We start from the raw sequence: 22,756 nt of genomic DNA, 5'->3' as shown, positions 1-22,756 counted from the left end.
TCCAATCCCAAAATTGAATCAATTCGCCCTGATGAAGTTCCACAAGGCTAATGGAACGAAACGCGTTGGCTGTGCCTGTATTTGAAAAAAACTGCTAAATAAAGAAGAAGATAAACAATACACTATCCTTCCTTTAGACTCTAATTGTGTGCACCTTCCATTTTTGCTTTTGTATCTATGTCCCTGATACCAGCCTTCTCTGTCCCACCTCACAAATTCAGTGATTTTCATTCAAAATTCTTCAGTTGTTGGAAAAAGATTCCCTCCGACAAATAGATATTAGACGTAATCCAGCACGGCCACACCCTGGAAGTTGTTCAAATCCACCACACAAAACATCTCACCGGCACCAAGTTTCATTGAAGCAGGAGATCAGTGTTCTTCCTTTCAAGGGTGCAATAGATGAAGTGGCACTAGATCAGTGCTTCTATTCTAATTTTTTCCTTCTCTGGAAGAAAACATGCAGGTGATGGATTTAGGGCTTCTAAACAAGTTAATCAGGAAGTAAACCTTTTCTTTGCAGGAAATTCACCCAACTAGTGGATCCAGATTTCATGACATCCCTAGATCTGCTGGATGCATGTTTTCACAATCCCATCCACCCCAAACATCGAAAATTCCTTCACTTCAAGGTGGCAGGGTGCCTCTTTCTTTTCAGGGTACTTCCTTTTAGTATTTGCTCCGCCCAAAGAGTCTTCATAAATGCATGGCTCCAGTGGAGGCTTTTCTGAGAACATCAGGTCACCAAGTATTCCCCTTCTTGGATGATTGGCTTATAAAAGAACCCAACTTTTTCTCAGCCACCAACTCAACTCATGCATGTCTAAAACTGGTTGAGACTCTGCACTTATTATTTAACAAAGAGAAGTCCTCACTATCTTGTTTAACAATAGCAGTCTTTGTAGGAACGCTCATAGACAGAAGGACCGCAGCAGCATTTCAGAGTTCAGTGAGAATCCAATGTATCAAGACAACAGCAAAACTACTATGAACAAGAAAGTACACTTCAGTACGCGAGTACAAGTCAATGTTGGGGATGATGTCATCCTGTATCCCATTAATACCAAATTGCCATTTACTTCTTTGCCCGCTGCATGAAGAGCTAAACAAGCAGTTGGTGCAAAGTTGAGGGTCTTTCGAGGATTTCCTCTCAATATCTTGTCAGATAAAGTTGGCAATGTCCTGGTGGGTGAACATACAACAAATTTCCCAGGGCCTTTTGTTTATCCCATCAGGCCTCACATAGTGATGACAACAGATGCTTCTCGCACAGGGTGGAGAGCTCATCTAAAAGATGTGGCTATTCACTGCAAGTTTACCTTGCAGAAAGCTGTCTCCCACATCAATCTCTTGGAGCTGAAAACAGTCTTTCTGGGTCTCCAGGCTTTCATACCCAGAATATGCAACTTCCTGGTGTTAGTTCGGACGGACCGCATCACCACCATGTTCTACCAGTCCAAGCAAGAGTGCACGAGATTCAAGATTCTCTCAGCTCAACAGATCTGGGAATGGGTGCTTAACAATAATATCACCTTAAAGGTGGAGCATTTCAAGGAGAGCACAACCAATTGGCCTATGCCCTAAGTCGGACACTAGAATGGGGAATATGTAATCAATAAATATAGACTCAGTCGTATTCATAGGACATGTCCAGCCGGACAGAGGTCTAATCTTTACTTAATCAAGAATAAACAAGGATTCTTGATTAAGGGATGTAAAGACCCCCACAACACATGCCCCTTTTTTCTCTCTCATTGTGCGACCAACTGACCGCCATGGTCACAGACTACACAAAAATCCTATTAATTGGCATTTCAATTACTGGTGTGACAGTGATCTCGGTGGCCCTCAGGCCAGCGAACTAATGGAGCTTTTCTCGGGCCTCAACTTCAGCCATCACATTACCTCCGCCACCCACGTCAAGGGACACATATTGGACCATGTGTGGAGCACCAACCTTACTATCTCCTCGCCCATTATATCCCCCTGCATATGGTCCGATCACTTTTTGATTAACTTTAGCATCTCCATCCCAATGCATAGTAAGCCCATAACAACCAAGGTGGGTCTCATTAGGAAATGGGGCACCCTTGACAAACAAGCATTCCTGGAAAGTCTTGGGAACTCTATACCAGCCTGTAATGCAGACCTCGACCAGACCGAGGCTAACATCTCAAACTGGCTCCTAACAGCAAGTAACACACATGCCCCACTAAAAAAACTCAAAACCGCCCGTCGCTCGGACGCTCAAAAATGGTTTTCTCACGACCTTAGGGCCCAAAAACTAGACATCCGCCAAAAGGAACGGAAATGGAGGAGGGCCTACGACCCTCATGAAAAAACCAGTTATCTGGTTGCCCGAGCAGATTATATGAAAGCCACCACCCAAGCCAAAGCCTCTTACATCTCGGGCATAATAGAACACTCAGAAAACAAATCCAAGGATATTTTTGCTATTGTCAATAAGCTCTCCAATTCTGAGAGAACTCTGCCCAAGCCTTTGGTCACCCAGGACCTATGCAACTCTCAATAAATACTTTCTCGGGAAAATCGCCACCATCAAATCCAGCATCCCTGTCATGGACCCTTCACCTCTCTCCCCCGCATGTGCCCTCAGCACCTGCTCCTTCGATCACTTCCCACCCCTCGATGCACTCTCCTTACAAGCCCTACTGACCAGGGTCAAATCTGGCTCTCCTCAGGACTGTTGCCCTTCCCACATCCTAAAAAACGTATTCTCGGCGCTATCCCCTCCGATCCTGACATTTCTTAATGCGTCACTATCCCAAGGCGTGGTCCCTAAAATCTTTAAAGAGGCAGTCGTCGTACCCCTCTTGAAAAAACCAGGGGCCGACCCCTCTATTCTCTCTAAAAACAGGCCAATCTCCCTCCTCTCCTACCTGGCTAAGATATTGGAGGCCCACGTTACCACTCACCTCTCGAACTTCATTGAGCAATCCAACTTTCTGGACCCCTTTCAAGCTGGATTTCGACCCACCCATTCCACCGAGACAGTCATCACTGCTGTCTTGGACTCTCTCCGCCACAATGCAGATAGAGGAATCCCACAGGCCCTGGTCCTACTGTATCTCTCTGCAGCATTTGACACGGTCGATCATAACATTCTCCTCGACCCTGTCAGACAAGCCGGCATCTGCAATTCAGCTTACACTTGGATCAGGTCCTTCCTCAGCGACCGTATACATGCTTTTTGCTTGGCCCCTTCTCAGCCCCCAAACTTCACACTTCCTCCGGGGTCCCTCAAGGCTCATCGCTGTCCCCCCTTTTGTTTAACCTCTATATGGTCCCCCTGATTAAGTCACTCAAAGCATACAAAGCCGTCACATTCAACTATGCTGACGATCTGCAACTCATCTTCACTATCGATAACTCCCCTGAATCCATCCAGGGGTTCCAGAGCACCATGCTACACATCCGCCAATGGATGGACTCCAATCAGCTGAAATTAAACCCCGGCAAGACCAAATTAGTTCTCAATGGCAAAAGTCAACTATTCTGTGGGCCATACTATTGGCCACCAGAACTTGGCTCCCCTCCCACTCCCTCCACCTCGGTCAAAAGCCTGGGGGTGTCCATTGACAAAGATTTGTCACTAAAAACCCAAGTGAGCATGGTAGTGTCCACATGCTTCTTCAAGATCTGTAAGATCAGGAAGATTTGTCGGATGCCAACCCGGCCAGCTTTGATCCAGGTGGTGATAGCTCTTGTGCTGTCACACCTTGATTACGCTAACTCTATCTATCTGGGTCTCCCTCTCAGTAAGCGTCTCCAGATGGCTCAAAACCAGGCCGCTAGACTGGTTCATCGTCTGCCACGCTGGCAGTTGGCAATGCCTCTGTTAAAACAACTTCACTGGCTCCCCATTTCCCAACGAGTCACATTCAAAACGGCCTGTATCATTTTCAAATCCCTCCACGTCCGCAGCCCCCAATTCATCAACAACCTTCTGCCTAGATACACTCCCTCCCGTAACCTCCGGGCTGCTAATCAAAATCTTCTGATCACTCCCCCTTACAAGCTCCAACGCCAGGGAGGTTGCAGATTTGCCACCCTTGCTTCCAAACTATGGAAATCCGTTCCTGCACCAATCTCCTGATATTCAGAAGACAGCTTAAAACCTGGTTGTTCACTCAGGCTTATGCATAACTTTCCGACCACCAAAGCATCTGTTAGTCAGCGCCATTTAACCTCCGGGTGTACGAGTGCTATATAAAACCTTGTTAATATAACATAACATAACATTTCAACAAAACAGTGCATAAAATGGGGCACAAGCCTCTGTCCTACTTAACAATACAAAAACTGGGAGTAAAGGAACCAACAGGGGGCTCAGGCAAAGCTTTACGGTTTGTTACACACAGGAAATGCACAGTGACAAAACAAAAGAACAAATCGCAGAGTACACTTTTACAGTTTGAATGAACACATGTTTTTCATGGATAAGGTGTTTTATAGTGTCGACAGCGTTTGGATCCAGCTGGGGGGTAAGTGGATCATCATGAGGACATGGATTAAATGCCTATTAATGTAAGATCCTATTTATGCCAGGGAAGCGGCAACTAATTAAGCAAGAACCGGTTGCTGGTATAGCAAGGCGGCAAATTCTGGACATTGAGGGGCATGTGATACCTATGTTCTCCTTGTCGAAGGCACAATGGTTCCTGCAAATCCAGTAAAGGGTCCAAGTTCTGGATCCCAAGCGGAGAGTCGCAATGGCGTATTCGGGCGGCAGGATAGCCGGTAGTTCTGAAGTGAAGCAGCCGCTCGATCGCGGGGTTCTGCAGAGTGTTTGTGAATCACTGTGACACCTAATCACTTACTTATACAGTCAGTCATGCACCCACTGAATCATTATACAGGCACACATACACCCACTGATTCATCAGTACACCTTGGTGTATATATATTTAACACTCAACAACAATAAACAATTTTTTGTTGTTGCCTGGTGGCAGGGATGCACCATGCGTTGGAGGATTTAAAGGAATAGGCAAACTTTGAAGCCAGCAGCAGAGAAAACAATTAAGATTGCTGTTATCCCAAAATTCCTGCACAGCCCATTTGAAAGCAATTGATAGGGTATCCCCGAAATCATATAGTGAGGTTGTGTATATATTTGTATTGAACCAACTACAACTACACGTATAGTAAGAACCAATCACAACACTGTGTAAGTAGTTTAGGCTTGCTTGAGGGGCGATAAAGGGCGCACTGCAGCATGGCCGCACTGCCGTGAGGCTCCTGCAGCCCGGAGCTCTCATCCGTCTACTTATCCTTTTACTCATCACCATTCCCTAACCTGACCCTGGATCTTGCCTTGGCTGGCCACTGACCACACTCGGTCCAACTCCTGGGCTGATCGGAGGTTTCTAGCCGGAGCTACAGGTTCCGGGAGTTTCACAGCCGGACGCCCTGGACGGAAGGCGATCTGCGGCCCGGCGTCTCAGCCTTCTCTGGTCCGCTGCTGCACACGTGGGGTGGAGGCCTGATCCCCTCCCCCCTCAGAGACTCTCTGTGGCTTCCCGCCTGGACGCGGCCGGCAGCTGTGCTTGGGATTCGTGACCGGCGGAGCCGTGGATGCAGTATCGCTACAGGTATCGCCTTTGACTACGGCGGAGGGGCTGCGCCGGGGGTGCCGGTCTGCCCCCTGACTCAAGCGGCTGCCATTACTCAGAAGGGAGTGGCGGGGCGTCCGCGCCTGCTCGTGCCCCCAACCGAGGTGCTTCCTTGACCGCCTGGACACTGGCAAGTGCGGATGGTGGTGAACTGTGGTGGGGGAAGCGGCTACTGGAAGTGATTGCTGGCCACGCTGCTGGGAAATCGCCTTTTGCACCGCTTGGCGCCATTTTCATTACGGCGGTTCTTACATGGCGGAGCTTACAGTGCTGGGTGCAGCGGCGAGGTGCTTCAGTGACTCTCATGGCCCCAAGCCTATTTGAATAACTTGTTCATTGCTGCCTCCTACTGCACATCACATCCCACACAACAACGGGTCTGTACTGCCCTGATCACTGGGGGACGGTGTCGATGCGGGTGCCTGTGCACTATTCCTGTCGCACTTAGTGAGCGGCGTTCCCATCTCTGCTCTATGGTGTGCTGTGCTGGGCCGCTGAGGTGCTTTTTTCGTCTGTTATCATAGTGGCTGCCCTCTGTCTCCTGGGGGGTGACTACAGGCTGTGACTGGTGGTGGGAGCTGTCGGCGCTGCATGCATATGTGGACCATACACCCCAATTTTGGACCTTGAGGTGCTCCGTGCTCTTTTGGGTGTACAACACTGACTGATAACTGTTGGTCTGTACCTGGGGATTCCCTCGCCTTTCCCTACACGTTGTGGTGAGAACTACTGTGAACTGTGTGTGATTAATCATGGGAAAACCGGACAATAAGCAGCCTAAGTTCTCATTTGACACTGCAGCTTCTAGAAGGGGCGCTCGCTTGGTGCAAGAGGCGGGAGGCTCGCGATCCCCCCCCCCCCACCGGCCGCTGATGCTAGTCTGCAACCCAGCACCCCGGATTTCCAACAGATGATGCAGGAAATGCGGCAAGGCTTCGCCACCATTGTGGATAAAGTGGACAAATTATCCTCGCGCATGGACGCAGTGGTGCAAACACTTGATGTCCATGAGGAACGCCTGACTACAGCGGAGCAGCGCATCTCGGACCATGACGACAATGCGGCCACTCATACCACTCAGTTGGCGAGGATGGACAATATCCTAAGAGTAATCGCCGCTAAGAATGAGGAGTTGGAGGCGAGAAGTCGGCGCAATAACATACGCGTGGTAGGCGTGCTGGAGACGACAAATGTGGGGAAGAAGGAGACGTATGTGGAAAGACTACTGGCTGGTGCAATTGGAGCGGAAGCATTCTCCACGCAATTTATTGTGGAGCGTGCGCACCGATCCCTTGGGCCGCGGCCGGCCCCAGGCGCGGCACCGCGCCCTATCATTGCGCGCCTCCTGAACTATCGGGATCGTGATGCGGCTCTACGTGCTGCTCGCACTACCCGCTCGCTCTCCTTTGAGGGGGTCAATTTCACTATATATCCGGATTTCACTCCAATGGTACAGGAGCAGCGACGCAAATTCCTGGCGGTCAAGAAAAAACTTAGAGAACTGCAAGTGGACTACGCTTTGTTGTACCCTGCGAAACTGAGGGTGACTCATCAGGCGAAGCAGACTTTCTTCACGAATCCGCAACTGGCCGAGGACTTTGTGAAGCGCCTCCGGAGGGAGCGGGCGGATGCTGGTCGGCAGGACGAGGAGAGACAGGATGGCCACCGCTCGGCGGGAGAGGAGGAGGACAGCTGAACGGGTTTCTAGTGGCAGGACGGCTGTGATGCACACTTTGCACTGTCACTTGTGGTGCTGCCATTGGTGTCTGGGGTGTTTTTCTTTTTTCCCCCGGGCTTGTACTGTTGAGGGCAGATGTGTGGCTCACCGGTCTGATTCGTGAGTCCGCTATTTGAGGTTGGCATGGGAGCGATGGTTGATGGTAATATGTTGCTCCGGGCAACCACTCCCACACTGCTCCTGAGTCGGACCTTCGCCCTCCGGCTGGAGGGTCGGCTTAGTGTGCGGGGGTGGTACTGTGCACCTCTGATATGCACCCCACCGGGAATACCCCACTATTATTGAGTTTCTTTGTACGACTGATCTTCTGGATGGATTGATGGATGAATGTTGTGAGGGGGGGGTGGAAGGGGGTCCTGACAGTTCGGGGTTGGTCAGGTGGGCGGGGGGAGGGGGGACTGCGCTAGCAGTTTATCTTTCACTGGTTGATTGTGCTGGACGCACGTTGTTCTTGGGATGTGCCGCGTGCCTGTTGCACGGTTGTTCTTCTTTGTATTGGGGAGAGGGGGGGTTGGTTCTGTGGAGGGAAGACAGCGAGGATGTATGTGGTATGCGGTATGCGGAGGGGATGGTGCTTGCAGCGGGGTCGCTCCACTGTCTTGACTCGGGGACCCTGCCTGAGGCAGAGTTGCATCGTGTACTTTTGCATATTCTATCTGAGTGATGTCCGCCGAGGTATTCGATAAGATATCGATTTTGTCTTGGAATGTGCGAGGGCTTAATGATGCCAGGAAATGTCGCAATGTACTACACTATCTCGATCGACATAATGTACAAGTGGCGTTGCTACAGGAAATGCATCTGCGCCAGGCGCCTACACATGCATTCAGGGGGAGGTGGGCCACAGTGAGAAAATTTTCATCATACTCCTCTTATGCACGTGGGGTGGTTATACTTATCAGGAAATCACTCTCATTCCAGGAGCTGGGGTCACAGGTGGACCCAGACGGGAGATATGTACTGTTGTGGGGGAGGATTGGGCAGGTCACTGTGCTTTTTGTGATTTGTTACGCACCAAATGTGGATACCCCTGCTTTCTTTCTTACACTATGGGGCCATGTTCTTGCAGTAGATGCCTCGCATATTGTATGGGGAGGAGATTTCAATTTGGCGATGCGAGCTCTTGAGGACAGATCGGAGGGGAGCTCTCAGTACAATGCCCAAGCCAGGGATGTCTTGCGAGGCATAGTGGAAGAGGCAGGCATGATTGATAGTTGGAGATATGTGCACCCCACAGGAAGGGAGGGCACGCATTTCACAGCGCAGGCCCGTACCTGGGCGAGACTGGATTATGTCTTCCTCTCCAGGGGACTTGTGGCAGGGTTACATGGTGTGGCACATCTCCCCAAGACGTACTCGGATCACTGTCCAGTTAGGGTTATGTTCTCGGTGCCTGGCCTACACAGGCCACGGCCTCCTTGGAGACTCTTCCCTTCTGCCTTGTTGGACCCCATCTTTAAGGCGGAGTTAGGTGAGGAAGTGGAGGCTTTTTTCCCGAGGAATAAGGGTTCTGTGGATAGTGTGGGAACGATATGGGAGGCATTTAAAGTTACAATTCGTGGGGTCACGATATCTAAGAGCTGTGGGGTACTTAGGACTATTGTTCGTACGATCGCCAGCCTGGAGGCTGATTTACAACAGCTAGAGCGCGGGATGCTAGATGGCCCTGACCCTGACCTCATGCATCAGTTTAGGGGTAAACTCTCAGAGTACGAGGGGGAGGCAACCAGGGAGGCGAAGCATAGGGGGAAATACTGGACGGCGAGGAGGTACTGCGAGGGTGAGAGGCCTGGAAAGGTTCTTGCCGCACTCACGAGACATCAGAGGCATAGTTCAGATGTGTTGGAACTGGTTTTGCCTGATGGCACGCGCTGTAGGGACACAAAGGAAATTCAAGACACGTTTAAACACCATTACACACACTTATACACTTCACAGCAATCGCGGGATGTAAGGTACGGGGGGTTTCTGGACGATCTGGCGCTCTGCTGGCTATCTGACGATCATAGGGCGTTTCTAGGTAGACCCCTTGAGGTGGAAGAAATCAGGTGTGCCATTATGTTTCTAAATAATGGAAAGGCTACAGGTCTGGATGGTCTCCCCGCCGAATTCTATAAATGCTATGTGGATATTATGGCTCCGGTGCTCCGGGAGGTGTTCAAGGAATCCCTAGAGGTGGGGAGATTGCCGGGGTCTATGAGGGAAGTTGCTATCACCTCGCTGCTCAAGCCGGGAAAGGATCCCATGGACGTAGGGTCCTATAGACCTCTGTCATTACTTAACTGCGATGTTAAAATATTGGCGAAAGTGTTGGCGACTCGACTCTCAGAGCTTATGCCTGTTATAGTCTTACCGGACCATTCCGGATTTGTGCCGGGCCGGGCAACGTCTCATAACCTTCGAACACTGTTCTCCTTAATTCTGACCATAGCACCAGAGCTCCCGGTGGCTGCTGTGTTTTTAGACGCTACGAAAGCGTTTGACTCAGTGGAATGGGGTTACTTGATAGATGTTTTATGCAGAATGGGGTTTCCTCGGATATTTATCTCCTGGGTCAAACTGCTGTATACTGACCCGGTGGCGCGGGTGGTTGTGAATGGAGTGCTTTCCTCCCCTTTTCCAATCACGAGAGGGACTCGGCAGGGGTGTCCCCTTTCTCCCCTCCTGTTTGCCATTGCCATAGAGCCTCTTGCTTGTAGGGTTCGCCAATTGCATCAACAGAGTGCATTTAATTGTTTTCAGCGACAAATTGGGATATCACTGTATGCTGATGATGTTACGCTTTATGTGAAAGATCCACAGTTGAATCTTAATGCGTTACTACGTGAGTTTGTTGCCTTCGGCGGTATTTCTGGAATACATATCAATTGGCAGAAATCCCAATTCTTTCCGCTAACTGCAGCGGTTCGTCGATTCCCACTTGACTACCCTCTGGAGTGGTGTGATTCGGAGATGAGGTATCTTGGTATTGTAGTGGCTTTGCACAAAGAGGAGACGATCAGGCTTAACTATGGCGTTGCCATCACTAAACTGGCAGATAACATTACGAGATGGATGTCTTTACCTCTGTCCATGGCGGGTAGAGCATCTCTGATAAAGATGGTGGTGTTGCCCCGCTTCCTGTACCTGTTTCAGAATATTCCGTATCACCCTGGTGCATATTTTTTCACGCGTCTCCGCTCGGAGCTGCTTCGACTGTTTTGGGGGGGCAAACTGCCGCGAGTGGCATGGTCTACATTGACGTTACCTTGTGTTGATGGTGGATTTGACGTCCCTGATTTTGAACTCTATTACGTTAGCGCTTAGGCGCACTATGCGTACCACTGGATGCGCCCCACGCCGTTCATGCCTCAGGTAGCTGCTGAACAGTGGGTTGCTCATCCTCTCCCATTGGAGGGCATGGTACTGGGGAATGTTGGGGACATAGATTCACCCCAGACGACAGTGACGTGTACGATTGATGCTTGGAGACGAGTTGCGAGGGCACTAGATCTTGCATTCCTCTACTCACCTGCGCTACCTCTGATGTATCACCCTGCTCTGTCCTTGTTGCAGGAGACGGGATTCCAACGCCTGTGTAAACGTCTCATGATAGGTACTTGGGGGGACCTTTTTAGTGGGGGCACCTTCCGTACACTTGAGCAATTTTTTGGAGGCGGGGAATACTCTCCGTTGGAAATGTTCTATTATGTCCGATTACGGCAAGGTCTCAGGACACTACTGCCTGAGTTCCCCAAGGAGCCGGGCGTGGCTCTACCGCTTCACATGATGTTGCTCTCCGATGGGCGTCATTTGGTGTCTAAGTTGTATGGTGCCATCAGAAAACAGCGGGCTGCACCATCTAGTCGGGTACGTGACCAATGGAATGTTGAGCTCGGAATATCAATCTCTGATGAGCAGTGGCAGTATTGTTGTGGTGTGACTGCCAATATCTCCTCTAGCTGTCGTTTAAAAATCATACACTATAAATTCATACAACGGTTCTACTACACTCCAGCTAGGAAACTCAGGTTCTTGTTAGCGGAAGACGATAGATGTGCTCGTTGTCATGCGACGGGTGCCGATTTTCTTCACCTGGCATGGGAATGTGGAGCTATTTCAGAGTACTGGGTGCAGGTCCATAACGCCCTTCAGGTCATGACTGAGGATGGGGTGTTGTTCGACCCTATGGTCCTATTATTGGGATATACCAAGGAGGTGCCGGCACTCTATCGTAGATTTGTGGATGTGACTCTACTATTGGCGAAACGGAGAGTGGCCTGCTGTTGGGGGCGGGGCAGGGTACCACGGTTCTGGAAATGGCTGAAGGATGTCCTTTATTGTCAGGATCAATCTAATGTATACGCAGACATGATGCCTATGCGCTGTAGGCCCAAAGACTTTTGGAGTCCGCTGCAGGTGTACCTACTTACCAGGGCTGTGCAGGACACTGATTCGGACAGTGAAGATCGGGTTGGGGTGGGTTGACGGGATACTGTTTGATGAGACTCCGCCTCTGTCTACTAAACGCCGTGTGACACGGTGGCCAGGGAGAGCTCTCTCTACCACTGCTGGGTTCCTTAGATGGGTTACACTGTACGGTCACCAGGGGGGGAAGCGGGGGCTCGTTGCCTACTCCTCTGCGGTCCTGCTTAGGGTGCCTCGACTCAGGGACTGTCGCACTTTGGGTATGCACCCACCGTACTACTGTTGTTCCTCTACCTGTAAAGATATCTGCTTTGTACCCACACTGCTGATTTACGTGTATGTTCTGTATAGATATGCTGCATTTCATGTGTTCGCTAAAATTGTGATGCCACACCTGCCTACCTGTTACCCGCTTGAACTTCACACCTGGACTGTACCACTGCACTACTGCATTGCACTACCCCTGAATCTTCGTATGCTGTGTATATGCGTTTACTACTGTCTTTTTGCTTGTCTTCCAATAAAAAAAAAGGTTTAAAAAAAAAAAACGTTGTTTAGGCTTGCTTTCAGTTTAAGTGTGATTTACTGTTGAAGCTCTAGAATAAGACCCTGAATTGCAGAAAAAACAATCATTTACAATGCAATAGGTTTCACAGCATTAAAGTTTGGGTTATAGGCATTGTGTATGACAATGCGTTGCATACATTTTTTAGCAAACTTTGAATTGGGGAGCAGTGAGAGTGTGTGCAAGAGTAGGCTGTTGCTCACAGCTGTTATTATTCATACAGCTCTGATGATGCAACTCACGCACGGGGCTGATGCAGTTATTATTCACACAGCTCTGATGATGCACCTCAGACACGGGCTCACAGCTGTTATTATTCACACAGCTCCGATGATGCACCTGAGCACGGGGCTGACGCAGTTATTATTCACACAGCTCTGATGATGCACCTCAGGCACGGGCTCACAGCTGTTATTATTCACACAGCTCTGATGATGCACCTCAGGCACGGGCTCACAGCTGTTATTATTCACACAGCTCTGATGATGTACCTCACGCACGGGGCTGACACAGTTATTCACACAGCTCTGATTATGCACCTCAGGCACAGGGCTGACGCAATTATTATTCACACAGCTCTGATGATGCACCTCAGGCACGGGGCTGACGCAGTTATTATTCACACAGCTCTGATGATGCACCTCAGGCACGGGCTGACAGCTATTATTCACACAGCTCTGATGATGCACCTCAGGCACGGGCTCACAGCTGTTATTATTCACACAGCTCCGATGATGCACCTGAGCACGGGGCTGACGCAGTTATTATTCACACAGCTCTGATGATGCACCTCAGGCACGGGCTCACAGCTGTTATTATTCACACAGCTCTGATGATGCACCTCAGGCACGGGCTCACAGCTGTTATTATTCACACAGCTCTGATGATGTACCTCACGCACGGGGCTGACACAGTTATTCACACAGCTCTGATTATGCACCTCAGGCACAGGGCTGACGCAATTATTATTCACACAGCTCTGATGATGCACCTCAGGCACGGGGCTGACGCAGTTATTATTCACACAGCTCTGATGATGCACCTCAGGCACGGGCTGACAGCTATTATTCACACAGCTCTGATGATGCACCTCAGGCACGGGCTCACAGCTGTTATTATTCACACAGCTCTGATGATGCACCTCAGGCACGGGGCTGACGCAGTTATTATTCACACAGCTCTGATGATGCACCTCACGCACGGGGCTGACACAGTTATTATTCACACAGCTCTGATGATGCACCTCACGCACGGGGCTCACAGCTGTTGTTATTCATACAGCTCTGATGATGCACCTCACGCACGGGGCTGACGCAGTTATTATTCACACAGCTCTGATGATGCACCTCAGGCATGGGCTCACAGCTGTTAGGCCGACGAGTATATGGAGGTGGGCGAGTAGTATCACAGTGGGGTGGAATGAAAGTGGGAGGGCTTGGTAGGTGCGAAGAGAGGCTGTGGCTTGAGGGAGATGCGTTGTTGAAGTATGCGCAGAAGGAGGCTGGCATAATGTGTGAGAGATGGCCTGCCAGTGCCAGTTATATTCGGTGGGTGGTGAATGGCTTGCGATGCATTTGCGGAGGGTGAAGGTCGTAGTGTGGGTGGAATAGCAGAGGAGGCGGGCTATGCTGTGGCTTGGCAGGTATTTTTAGAAATATGTGAAGCGCTGTGCTTAGAGGAGGGGCGGTTTGGTTTGTTGATGTGTGAGCGCTAAGGAGATGGGTGACTCGGTGTAGTGCTTTACTTTAACAAAAGTAACGTTTGGGGCGAGATGCGGAGGTATACCGGCATTAACCCCTCAGCAACACTTGCTAAAAAGTCCACTTTTAAGACCCAAGCATGGCGCATGCAGGCAGGAATGCTATTTTTAACGGGAAGGAGGAAACAAGGTGGCGACTATTATATAATACGTCATTACTTTTTCAATAGCGCCGCAAATTCTTCATCCACTACCTTTCCGACCGCAGTCATTAATGACGTCCCCCCAGCAAACCTTGAAAAAGTTGTTTACCTCCCCTGTCCCATCCCGCTGCAGCTGCCCTGGCCAACATACGCCATCTCTCAGCTTGCACGATGCACTCTCCCCATTCACCAACACCCTGTGCGAACAATCCAAGGAGACGGAGACCCCAGACCCCTCACCCCCCCTTACAGCGGGGTTATTTGTGCCTTACCGTGCCGCCCTCACTAAAGGCTCGAGGAGCGACGATGTCCTAGAGTTCTATTAAAATGCCAGGGAGACGATGCAATGGAAATGCAAAAAGGCCGCAAAACCGAAACCACGGTTGTAGCACAGGAGACGCCTGTCCCTGCGCAAGCTACGATGAGAAGACACGCCGAGCCGAGGTAGGGGATGTGTGTGTGTGTAAGCGGGGGGGTCTGTATGTATGTATGTGTGTGCGTGTGTGTATGCCATGGGGGGAGTTCGCTATGTGTGCCTGTGTATGAGCGGCGGCAGGGGGAGGGGGGTTCTCTATGTGAGTGTGTGTGTGCATGCGTGTGTGTATGCGCGGCAGCGGGGGGAGGTTGGGGGGTTCTCTTATTTGTATTTAAAGGCTGTCTGGAGTAAAGGGATTGTGGGGGCCTCGTTATGTCTGTTTACAGTCGAAGCAAGCCACCCGCACTCCTGGGCTCAGGCCTAAAATTAAGTAGGTCCCTACTGGTCTGAAAAACCCGCTCAACCAATGTTCCTTGATGTAAAATAAAAAAATAAAAGAAAGGAGAAATATCACTCGGTCTCTACATCACGCAGTTCCATCCTCTCGGTGTCCGACCCAGCGTTACAAGTGTCTGGGGCATGTTATGCGGCCGGGGGCGGAGTGCAGTTTGAGACTGGTCCAAGGTGCTCCCGCTATGGCTTGGCGCGGCCCTCCCCGTCCATCCGGCTGCTGCTATGACTGCGCGCCTGGGAGGTTGTGAGTGTGTATGTGTGCATGCGTGTGTGTATGCGCGGCGGCGGGGGGGGGGTTGGGGAGTTCTCTTATTTGTATTTAAAGGCTGTCTGGAGTAAAGGGATTGTGGGGCCTCGTTATGTCTGTTTTCTGTCAAAGCAAGCCACCCACACTCTTGGAAAATTAAGTAGGTCCCTACTGGTCTAAAAAACACGCTCGACCAATGTTCCTTGATGTAAAATAAAAAAATAAAAGAAAGGAGAAATATCACCCGGTCTCTACATCATGCAGTTCCATCCTCTCGGTGTCCGACCCAGCGTTACAGGTGTCTGGGGCATGTTATGCGGCCGGGGGCGGAGTGCAGTTTGAGACTGGTCCAAGGTGCTCCCGCTATGGCTCGGCGCGGCCCTCCCCGTCCATCCGGCTGCTGCTATGACTGCGCGCCTGGGGGGTTCTCTATGTGTGTGTATGCGCGGGGGCGGGAGGGTTGTTTATGTGTGTGTATGCGCGGCGGCAGGGGATTTGGGGGGGTTCACCATGTGTGTGTATGCACGGTGGGGGGTGGTTGGGGCGTTCTCTATGTGTGTGTATGCGCGGCGGCGGGGGTCTGTATGTGTGTGTGTGTTTCTGCTTCCAAGGAGCCATGGGAGACAGGAAGCGCGCGTGACCTGAACCTGATCTGTTACGCGCACGTGCACATCGCTTGTCCGCTGTCTCCCTTGACTCCTTGAAAGCAGAAACGATTGCAATAGTGTTTCGCAGCGACGATCGCTTCGCGATCGGTTCGCAGTGCGAAACCTAATGATTGAAGTGGACCACGTCTATTTGACTGATAGGGCTTTATGCAGTGGTTTACTTGTGATGGTGTTTTCCAGTGCTCAGCAGCAGCATTAATTTTCAAACACTGGCACATATTTATCAGATTAAGCCACATGATGTTGTTGACTGTCCATCTTAAAGCTGAATTTATCAGTGCGGTGCTCATATAGGAAAGGCTGATACTGGTATTCAGCAGCAGTGTCAGGGCTGTTGGCGGTGCCAGTTGCAGTGGACTCTTGGGCACCAGTTATGTGTAGCAAAGAAGAAAGGAAGTTGGCCGTAGTTGCTTTACCAGTGTCCCGGTTATGTTGATACAACTGCCTGACTACATGCACCCTTGGTGGGATTTATTTATTTGTTTTATGGATTGTGAGAAATGTTTTTTATTTTATTTTACAACTTTGACACCGGACTAGTAAGGAAATATTGTATGCAGAATAGACTTCCAGGTCTTAATACATTTTAAACCCACAAGTTGATAAAAACATAAAGCAAAGTGTTTCCTTAAAGAGAAATATTTAGGTCTAAATACGTAGATTTTTTGGGTACATAACCATAAATGCAAATTAAAGATCTATTGTAAGTATGTTATATTGGTCCACCAAGAAATACTATTGGTATGGCAACATTATTTGGATCAAATTGTAGACCTGAATCCTACTATCTGTTAATAACTATTTATTTAATGTGATTGACAATCTATTGAATATTTCTTTTGTTTCAGGTGGGTAAGTTGAGGGAAAAGCTTCATGAAGTCAAGCAGGAAAGGGAACTGGACCAGCACAAACACACAGCTTACATTTCAGAGCTAAAAGCTAAACTTCATGAAGAGAAAATGAAGGAACTCCAGGCTGTCCGGGAGGGCTTAATTCGTCAACATGAGCTGGAAGTTGCTCGCATGGTAAAAATTAAGGACAGTGAAATTCAGCGCATGCAGTCATTGCTAAACGTACTTCGAGATGGCGCAGCAGACAAAGTTAAAACAGCTTTGCTTAATGAAGCAAGAGAAGAAGCCAGGAAAGCCTTTGATGGGGAGCGCATGAAAATCCAGCAGGAGATCTTGGAGTTGAAATCTGGCAAAAAGCAATTGGAAGAAACCTTAAACAATATAATGCACTCCGACAAGATGAAGGCTGCTGACCTACGCTCTGCCTACCAGTCTCATCAGGATGAAGTTAATAGAATAAAGAGAGAGTCTGAGCGAGATATTCGCAGACTGGTAGGTTGAAACATATCTCTTGTGTTTTCTATATACCTTTTCAGTTTCTGAGCTTGTTCTTGACATGTGCAAAATGTAAACATTGCTCTCAAAGTTTCGCAATGTGGTTGGGACGTTCATGTTTTTTCAGATGTAAGCAAAAATTATTGCAACCGTTTAGCTGCAAAACCTTGTTTGTAAGAATATTCTGTAACTCAAACTGGACTTTTATGGAAAGGTTCTGTTTATTGGAGTCCGCAATGTAGATGACACTGCTTTCTGCCTACAACCAAAGGCAAGCTTCAACAACCTTTTCGTACCCAAAATAAGGGTGATGGAGGCTCTGACCGTTCACTGCCAAATATATTTTTAGGTCGCGCCTTGGCAGCGCATGCGCTGCATGTGCTGTCTCAGCGTGACCTAAAGTAATCTGTATGTTGGCTTAAACTTCATGTAATCTGTTTTTCTGTTTACTGGGTGTGAATCATTCTGTTTCTTCATAAAAGTGGTGACACTTACCTGCTCAAGAGAGTGGCCTCATCTCTGGGGAACCTGTTGGAATAAGTAATCGCAGTGCTGCTAGGCCGTGGAGGCAACGCACTGCCACTGAACGGGACTGGTCTGCGTAGGGAACAATTCCTTTGCGATCTGTGGATCAGGATCTTCAAATTAATCAGACTGCATCTCACTCGGGGGCTTATTGGTGAGCTGAGGATTGGCCCCTTTATTCTGCACGAGCACCAGACCCACTGGAGGGAGGTAATATGCATTATTAAAACTGCAATGTCCAGAATACACTATGAAAACAGCACACCAGAGGCCACGGCACACCAGAGGCCAATTAGCAATTAAAATAAACGTGCTGGAACATTGCAGATGCACGCAATAACGGATTGCTTGTGTTCTTGGTCTCAGAGGAAGAGGATGGAATCCTCAAAACGCGTCAGACCCAGGGGGGGGGGGCACCATTACGGGGTGTGAATCAGTCTTTCTTAACCTCTTGGCTGCTAATGACAAGGGTAACTCGTCATCCACTTTTCATTGATTTCAATGGAAATTAAATGAGCAGTAAAATATTGCCTTAGCAGTAAAGGTGTTAATAAAAGTGGTGACACTTACCTGCTCAAGGGTGCGGCCTCATCTCTGGGGAACCTGTTGGAATATATATATATATATATATATATATATATATATATATATATATATATATATATATATATATATCCAAAACCAAAAGGGTCCAAAGATTGAAGACGCACACTATCAGCGGGTGCTCTGCGCAGGGGTCGAACCCAGACCCGTGTTTCATTAATTAATTTGCCAAAGGACGCGGTTTTATGATAATAATTCTCAGAAAATGTCTCGGATGATACTATATCTAAACTTTCTTTAATTAACTTGCCACATTGTGTAATAACATCACATTTTCCTTTTTAATCACTGGATAAGAACATCTTCTTAAACCGTGCACTACATTACCCACAATGCAGTATTCTAAGATCATGTGGATGTTTAAATATGTGCAATAAAGAAAGGACTCACCTACCGTGATCAAAGCCGTGGAGGCTGAAACACGTCGGTTGAGCTTATATCAATAAAACAACCTGAATATCAAAACTTCCCTTGAGTGCCGCGTCCTTTGGCAAATTAATATATATATATATATATATGTATATATGTATATATATAAAACATATGTACATATACAGGTGTATGCTCAGAAATTAAAGTTTGTAAACTTTTAAAACTATACACCTAAATATGTATGAACGTACATATATGTAACTATGCAGCCCAAAGTGAGTCCTCCAACCAAAATAGGGACAAACAGCCAGAAATGAATTCAGCAATACTTGTACCTAAATGATCGGCCACCCATCTGAGCTAGGTGGATACGAGGAACCTGGAAAAGCATGCTACCAAGGGACCTCGATGTCGCTTTGGTCGGTACATTGTCAGTAATTTTTGAAGGTATGCAGGCCCCTTACCCTGCGCGATGCGGTAGGCCGAACACATTGTTTTAAACGTAATGCGCTCACGGATGGGGAGCCAGTGAAGCGCGGCCAGGGCACGGCTCCCTGAGGACTTCCTGGAAAGATTTAATGCCAGCCTGGCGGACGCATTCTGTACGCACTGCAACCGGTGCAGTCCTTTTTTACTCAGGCCCGTATACATTGAGTTGCCGTAATCTAGGTGAGGCACAACAAGAGTGTGAATCAGAGTTTTCCTGCTGGTTGTGGGGAGTAGGTCCAAGATTTTGCGCAGGCTTTTTAAAATGCCATAGCACTTGCCGGCAACCCCTCTGATGTGGTGTTCGAAAGGCAGGGTGACATCTAATCTAACCTCCAGGTTTTTCAATTGCTCCGAGGGGTTAGGGATAGGCCCTAATTCGGGTGGCCACCACGCGGAGGACCAGATGGAGGGTGCTTTCCCCATCACGAGAAGCTCGGTTTTACTCGCATTAACGCGCAAGCAGTTGTTGTTCATCCAACCAGCCAGCATTCCCAGACTGGCCGAAAAATTCGCTGCAGCCTCTTCTGGGCGCTTGGACAGTGCCACCACCAATTGGGTGTCATCAGCGTAGGACACTATCTCCACTCCATAGGCTTCCACCAACTTGGCGATGGGTTCCATATACAAGTTGAATAAAGTAGGGCTCAAAATAGAGCCCTGAGGAACCCCTTGCCTTAGTGATCGTGCTTCCGATTTATATGGGGGCAGCAGACTTGAAATCTTCTATCTGCGAGGAACGAGGACAACCACTCATAGGCCGGCTCCTCAATCCCCGCTTCCCTGAGGCGGGAGAGCAGTAGGGAGTGCGAGACGGTGGCAAAAGCCAAGCTGAGATCTAATAGCAGCAGCGCGGCCGTCCGCCCTTCATCCACTCTCCTGCGCAACAGTTCCATCAAGAAGAGCGGAGCCGATTCTGTAGAATAGTTCGCCCTAAAGCCGGATTGTGAGGGGTGAAGGCGTTGGCCCTCTTCCATATATTTCACCATCTGTACATTCACAATTTTCTCCACTACTTTAGCACAGAAGGGTAGGAGTGAGATGGGTCGGAAATTGTCCAAGTGGGCAAGACTGAGATTGGCTTTTTTATTAATAGGGATGACCTGTGCAGTTTTCCAGCCTTGCTGCACATAGCTAGCCTGGAAGGACAACTCAGCCATGTGGCTTATATGATTGATGAGGAGTTCTACCTGATTCATAAAAATCTTAAGTTGAGTGGCACCTTTGGGAGAGCCAGATTTAATACTACGGACTAACTTCATCAACTCAGGGTTGTCTGGGACTGTGAACTGGCTAAGGCAAGATTTGCCTGTCCGTCTCATTTCCCTAATATATGTACGTTCATACATATTTAGGTCTATAGTTTTAAAAGTTTACAAACTTTAATTTCTGAGCATACACCTGTATATGTATGTACATATATGTGTTTTATATATATGTATGTATATATATATATATATATATATATATATATATATATATATATATATATATATATATATATATATATATATATATATATTCCAACAAACTTGTTCACACTTTGTATAAAGAACAACGTCCAGGCCAACAGCCCGGTTCAAACAACTGGTGTTTATTCACAGCCCACTCAACGCGTTTCGGGACATATATATATATATATATATATATATATATATATATATATATATATATATATCCAGCTCAGAACTTCGCTCTTTAGTCAACAAAGTAAAAGCACTCTGGTGGGTTTTTCCAAACGGTTTTTAATCCAGACAACAAAACAGACGCGTTTCGGACGTCAAGTCCTTCGTCAGTGTTTACCACCTGGACAGTATTGCCTGGCTTTAAAACAACACGTCATTGCCTATTATACATAGAAAGCAATGACGGCACCAAAGGATTTCAAACGTATGTAAACACCGCAGCCATTTTAAACTGGGCAAATACCATGTTCAAACATTAAGTTTTTTACACAAACATTTTTATGCATCCACATCTTGTGTGGTGCCAAATTATCACAGTGATAAAGCCGTGTATCGGCAATTGGACCGCGTGGGGCCGGTGATTCTAGCAACAATAAAGCTGTGTATCTATATATATATATATATATCGTACTCAGAGTCACTCTCCGTTTAAGAAAGGACACAAGACCACGCAGGTCAGTAAAGATTCCCTTCTTTAATAGCAGTGCAAAAGATCGGCATAATGCATTTCAGCGTAACCGCCTTCCTCAGATGCCTTTGATCATTTGGTTCGTCACTGTTCACCTTTAAAAGTTCAGAGTGTCCCTTTGCGATTGGTAGAGGCTCTCTTTCACGTTTTCAGGGGCGGGTGCTCAAAACGCGATGTCTTAAGCTTCCAAGCTGCAGCCGCACCCAAGTAAGTACTTGCCCAAGTGGGCGGTGCCTGCAGCTACACCACTGAATCATGGAACTTGTGGTGTCAAGAACAGGAATCTTCCTCCTTCATCCAGCCGCAAATCTCCCCAGCGAGGCTTGTTACCCACCGCTACAGTGAGCGTGAGTCCAACCATGTAGTCATGGCCCAGCATCTCTGGCCTTGCACATCACTGCGGAGTGTGGCGGTTCCACGTGCCCCCAAGCGACTTGAGGCAGAGCACAGTTTTTCCACAATCCGCCAAACTCTTGAGGATGGGGGCTCAACGTGCTCGTGGACAGCACCAAACATCGTACTCAGTCACTCTCCGTTTAAGAAAGGACACAAGCCCACGCAGGTCAGTAAAGATTAGCAGTGCAAAAGATCGGCATAATGCATTTCAGCGTAACCGCCTTCCTCAGATGCCTTTGATCATCTGGTTCGTCACTGTTCACCTATATATATATATATATATATATATATATATATATATATATATATATATTGGTATAAGCTCTGGGGTCCCCGAACGTGGGCGAGGATTATTCACTGTTTATGACTTTGATGAGTATACCCCTGGAAGAGAACTAGGATTACAGGTAAGTAACTTATCCTTATGGTGACTCAGATGTCATTAGTCCATCCTCATTAGCACGTGCTCCTCGCTGGAAACATACTTGGAGTAAGAGTGCCAATTGAATTGAAAAAAGAGTGCGAGTACACAAGGAGAAAATAGTGGAGATGCATGGCTGGATGTGGGACAATACACTTAATACACGCCCAGGTAGCCTTTAATTTAATTTAAAGTTACACCCTCTCTTTTAAGAACAGATCCCTGTTTAGCTGTCTGAAGAGGTGACCTTAAACTGGGGAAGTCACAGCAGCACAGTAATGGAGTAACTTGTCATATTTCCCTCCAAACCTTTCCTTCCATGCAGTGGGATGATATTAAAATTGAGATGGAGGAGGGGAAACGTTCGACCATTCTGTTTTGACCTGACTTTAGACCTTGCGCCTACTCAAATTAATGTGATATGTGTTTCAAATTATTGTGATAGTTTCTATTATATTATTTTGTGCATTCAGAAATGTGCGCATGGGCAACATAGATAGAATTGCAGGTTTGGGAATTTT

General features: G+C 48.1%; 1 protein-coding gene across 1 annotated transcript in view; it reads left to right on the top strand.

The window, feature by feature from the left end:
• LOC147725440 (janus kinase and microtubule-interacting protein 1-like) overlaps positions 1 to 22,756 on the top strand; it is a 1,438,523-nt gene that overhangs the window by 471,986 nt on the left and 943,781 nt on the right. Inside the window, exon 4 of the mRNA XM_086964109.1 lies at positions 16,781 to 17,275. Coding sequence (XP_086820235.1) covers positions 16,781 to 17,275 — 495 coding nt within the window. The remainder of the gene's footprint in view (positions 1 to 16,780; positions 17,276 to 22,756) is intronic.

Source organism: Lissotriton vulgaris, chromosome 3_2 (genome assembly GCF_964263255.1).
Source record: "Lissotriton vulgaris chromosome 3_2, aLisVul1.2, whole genome shotgun sequence".
In the NCBI taxonomy this organism is placed as follows: Eukaryota; Metazoa; Chordata; class Amphibia; order Caudata; family Salamandridae; genus Lissotriton; species Lissotriton vulgaris.
This window is presented reverse-complemented; position numbering and strand designations above follow the sequence as displayed.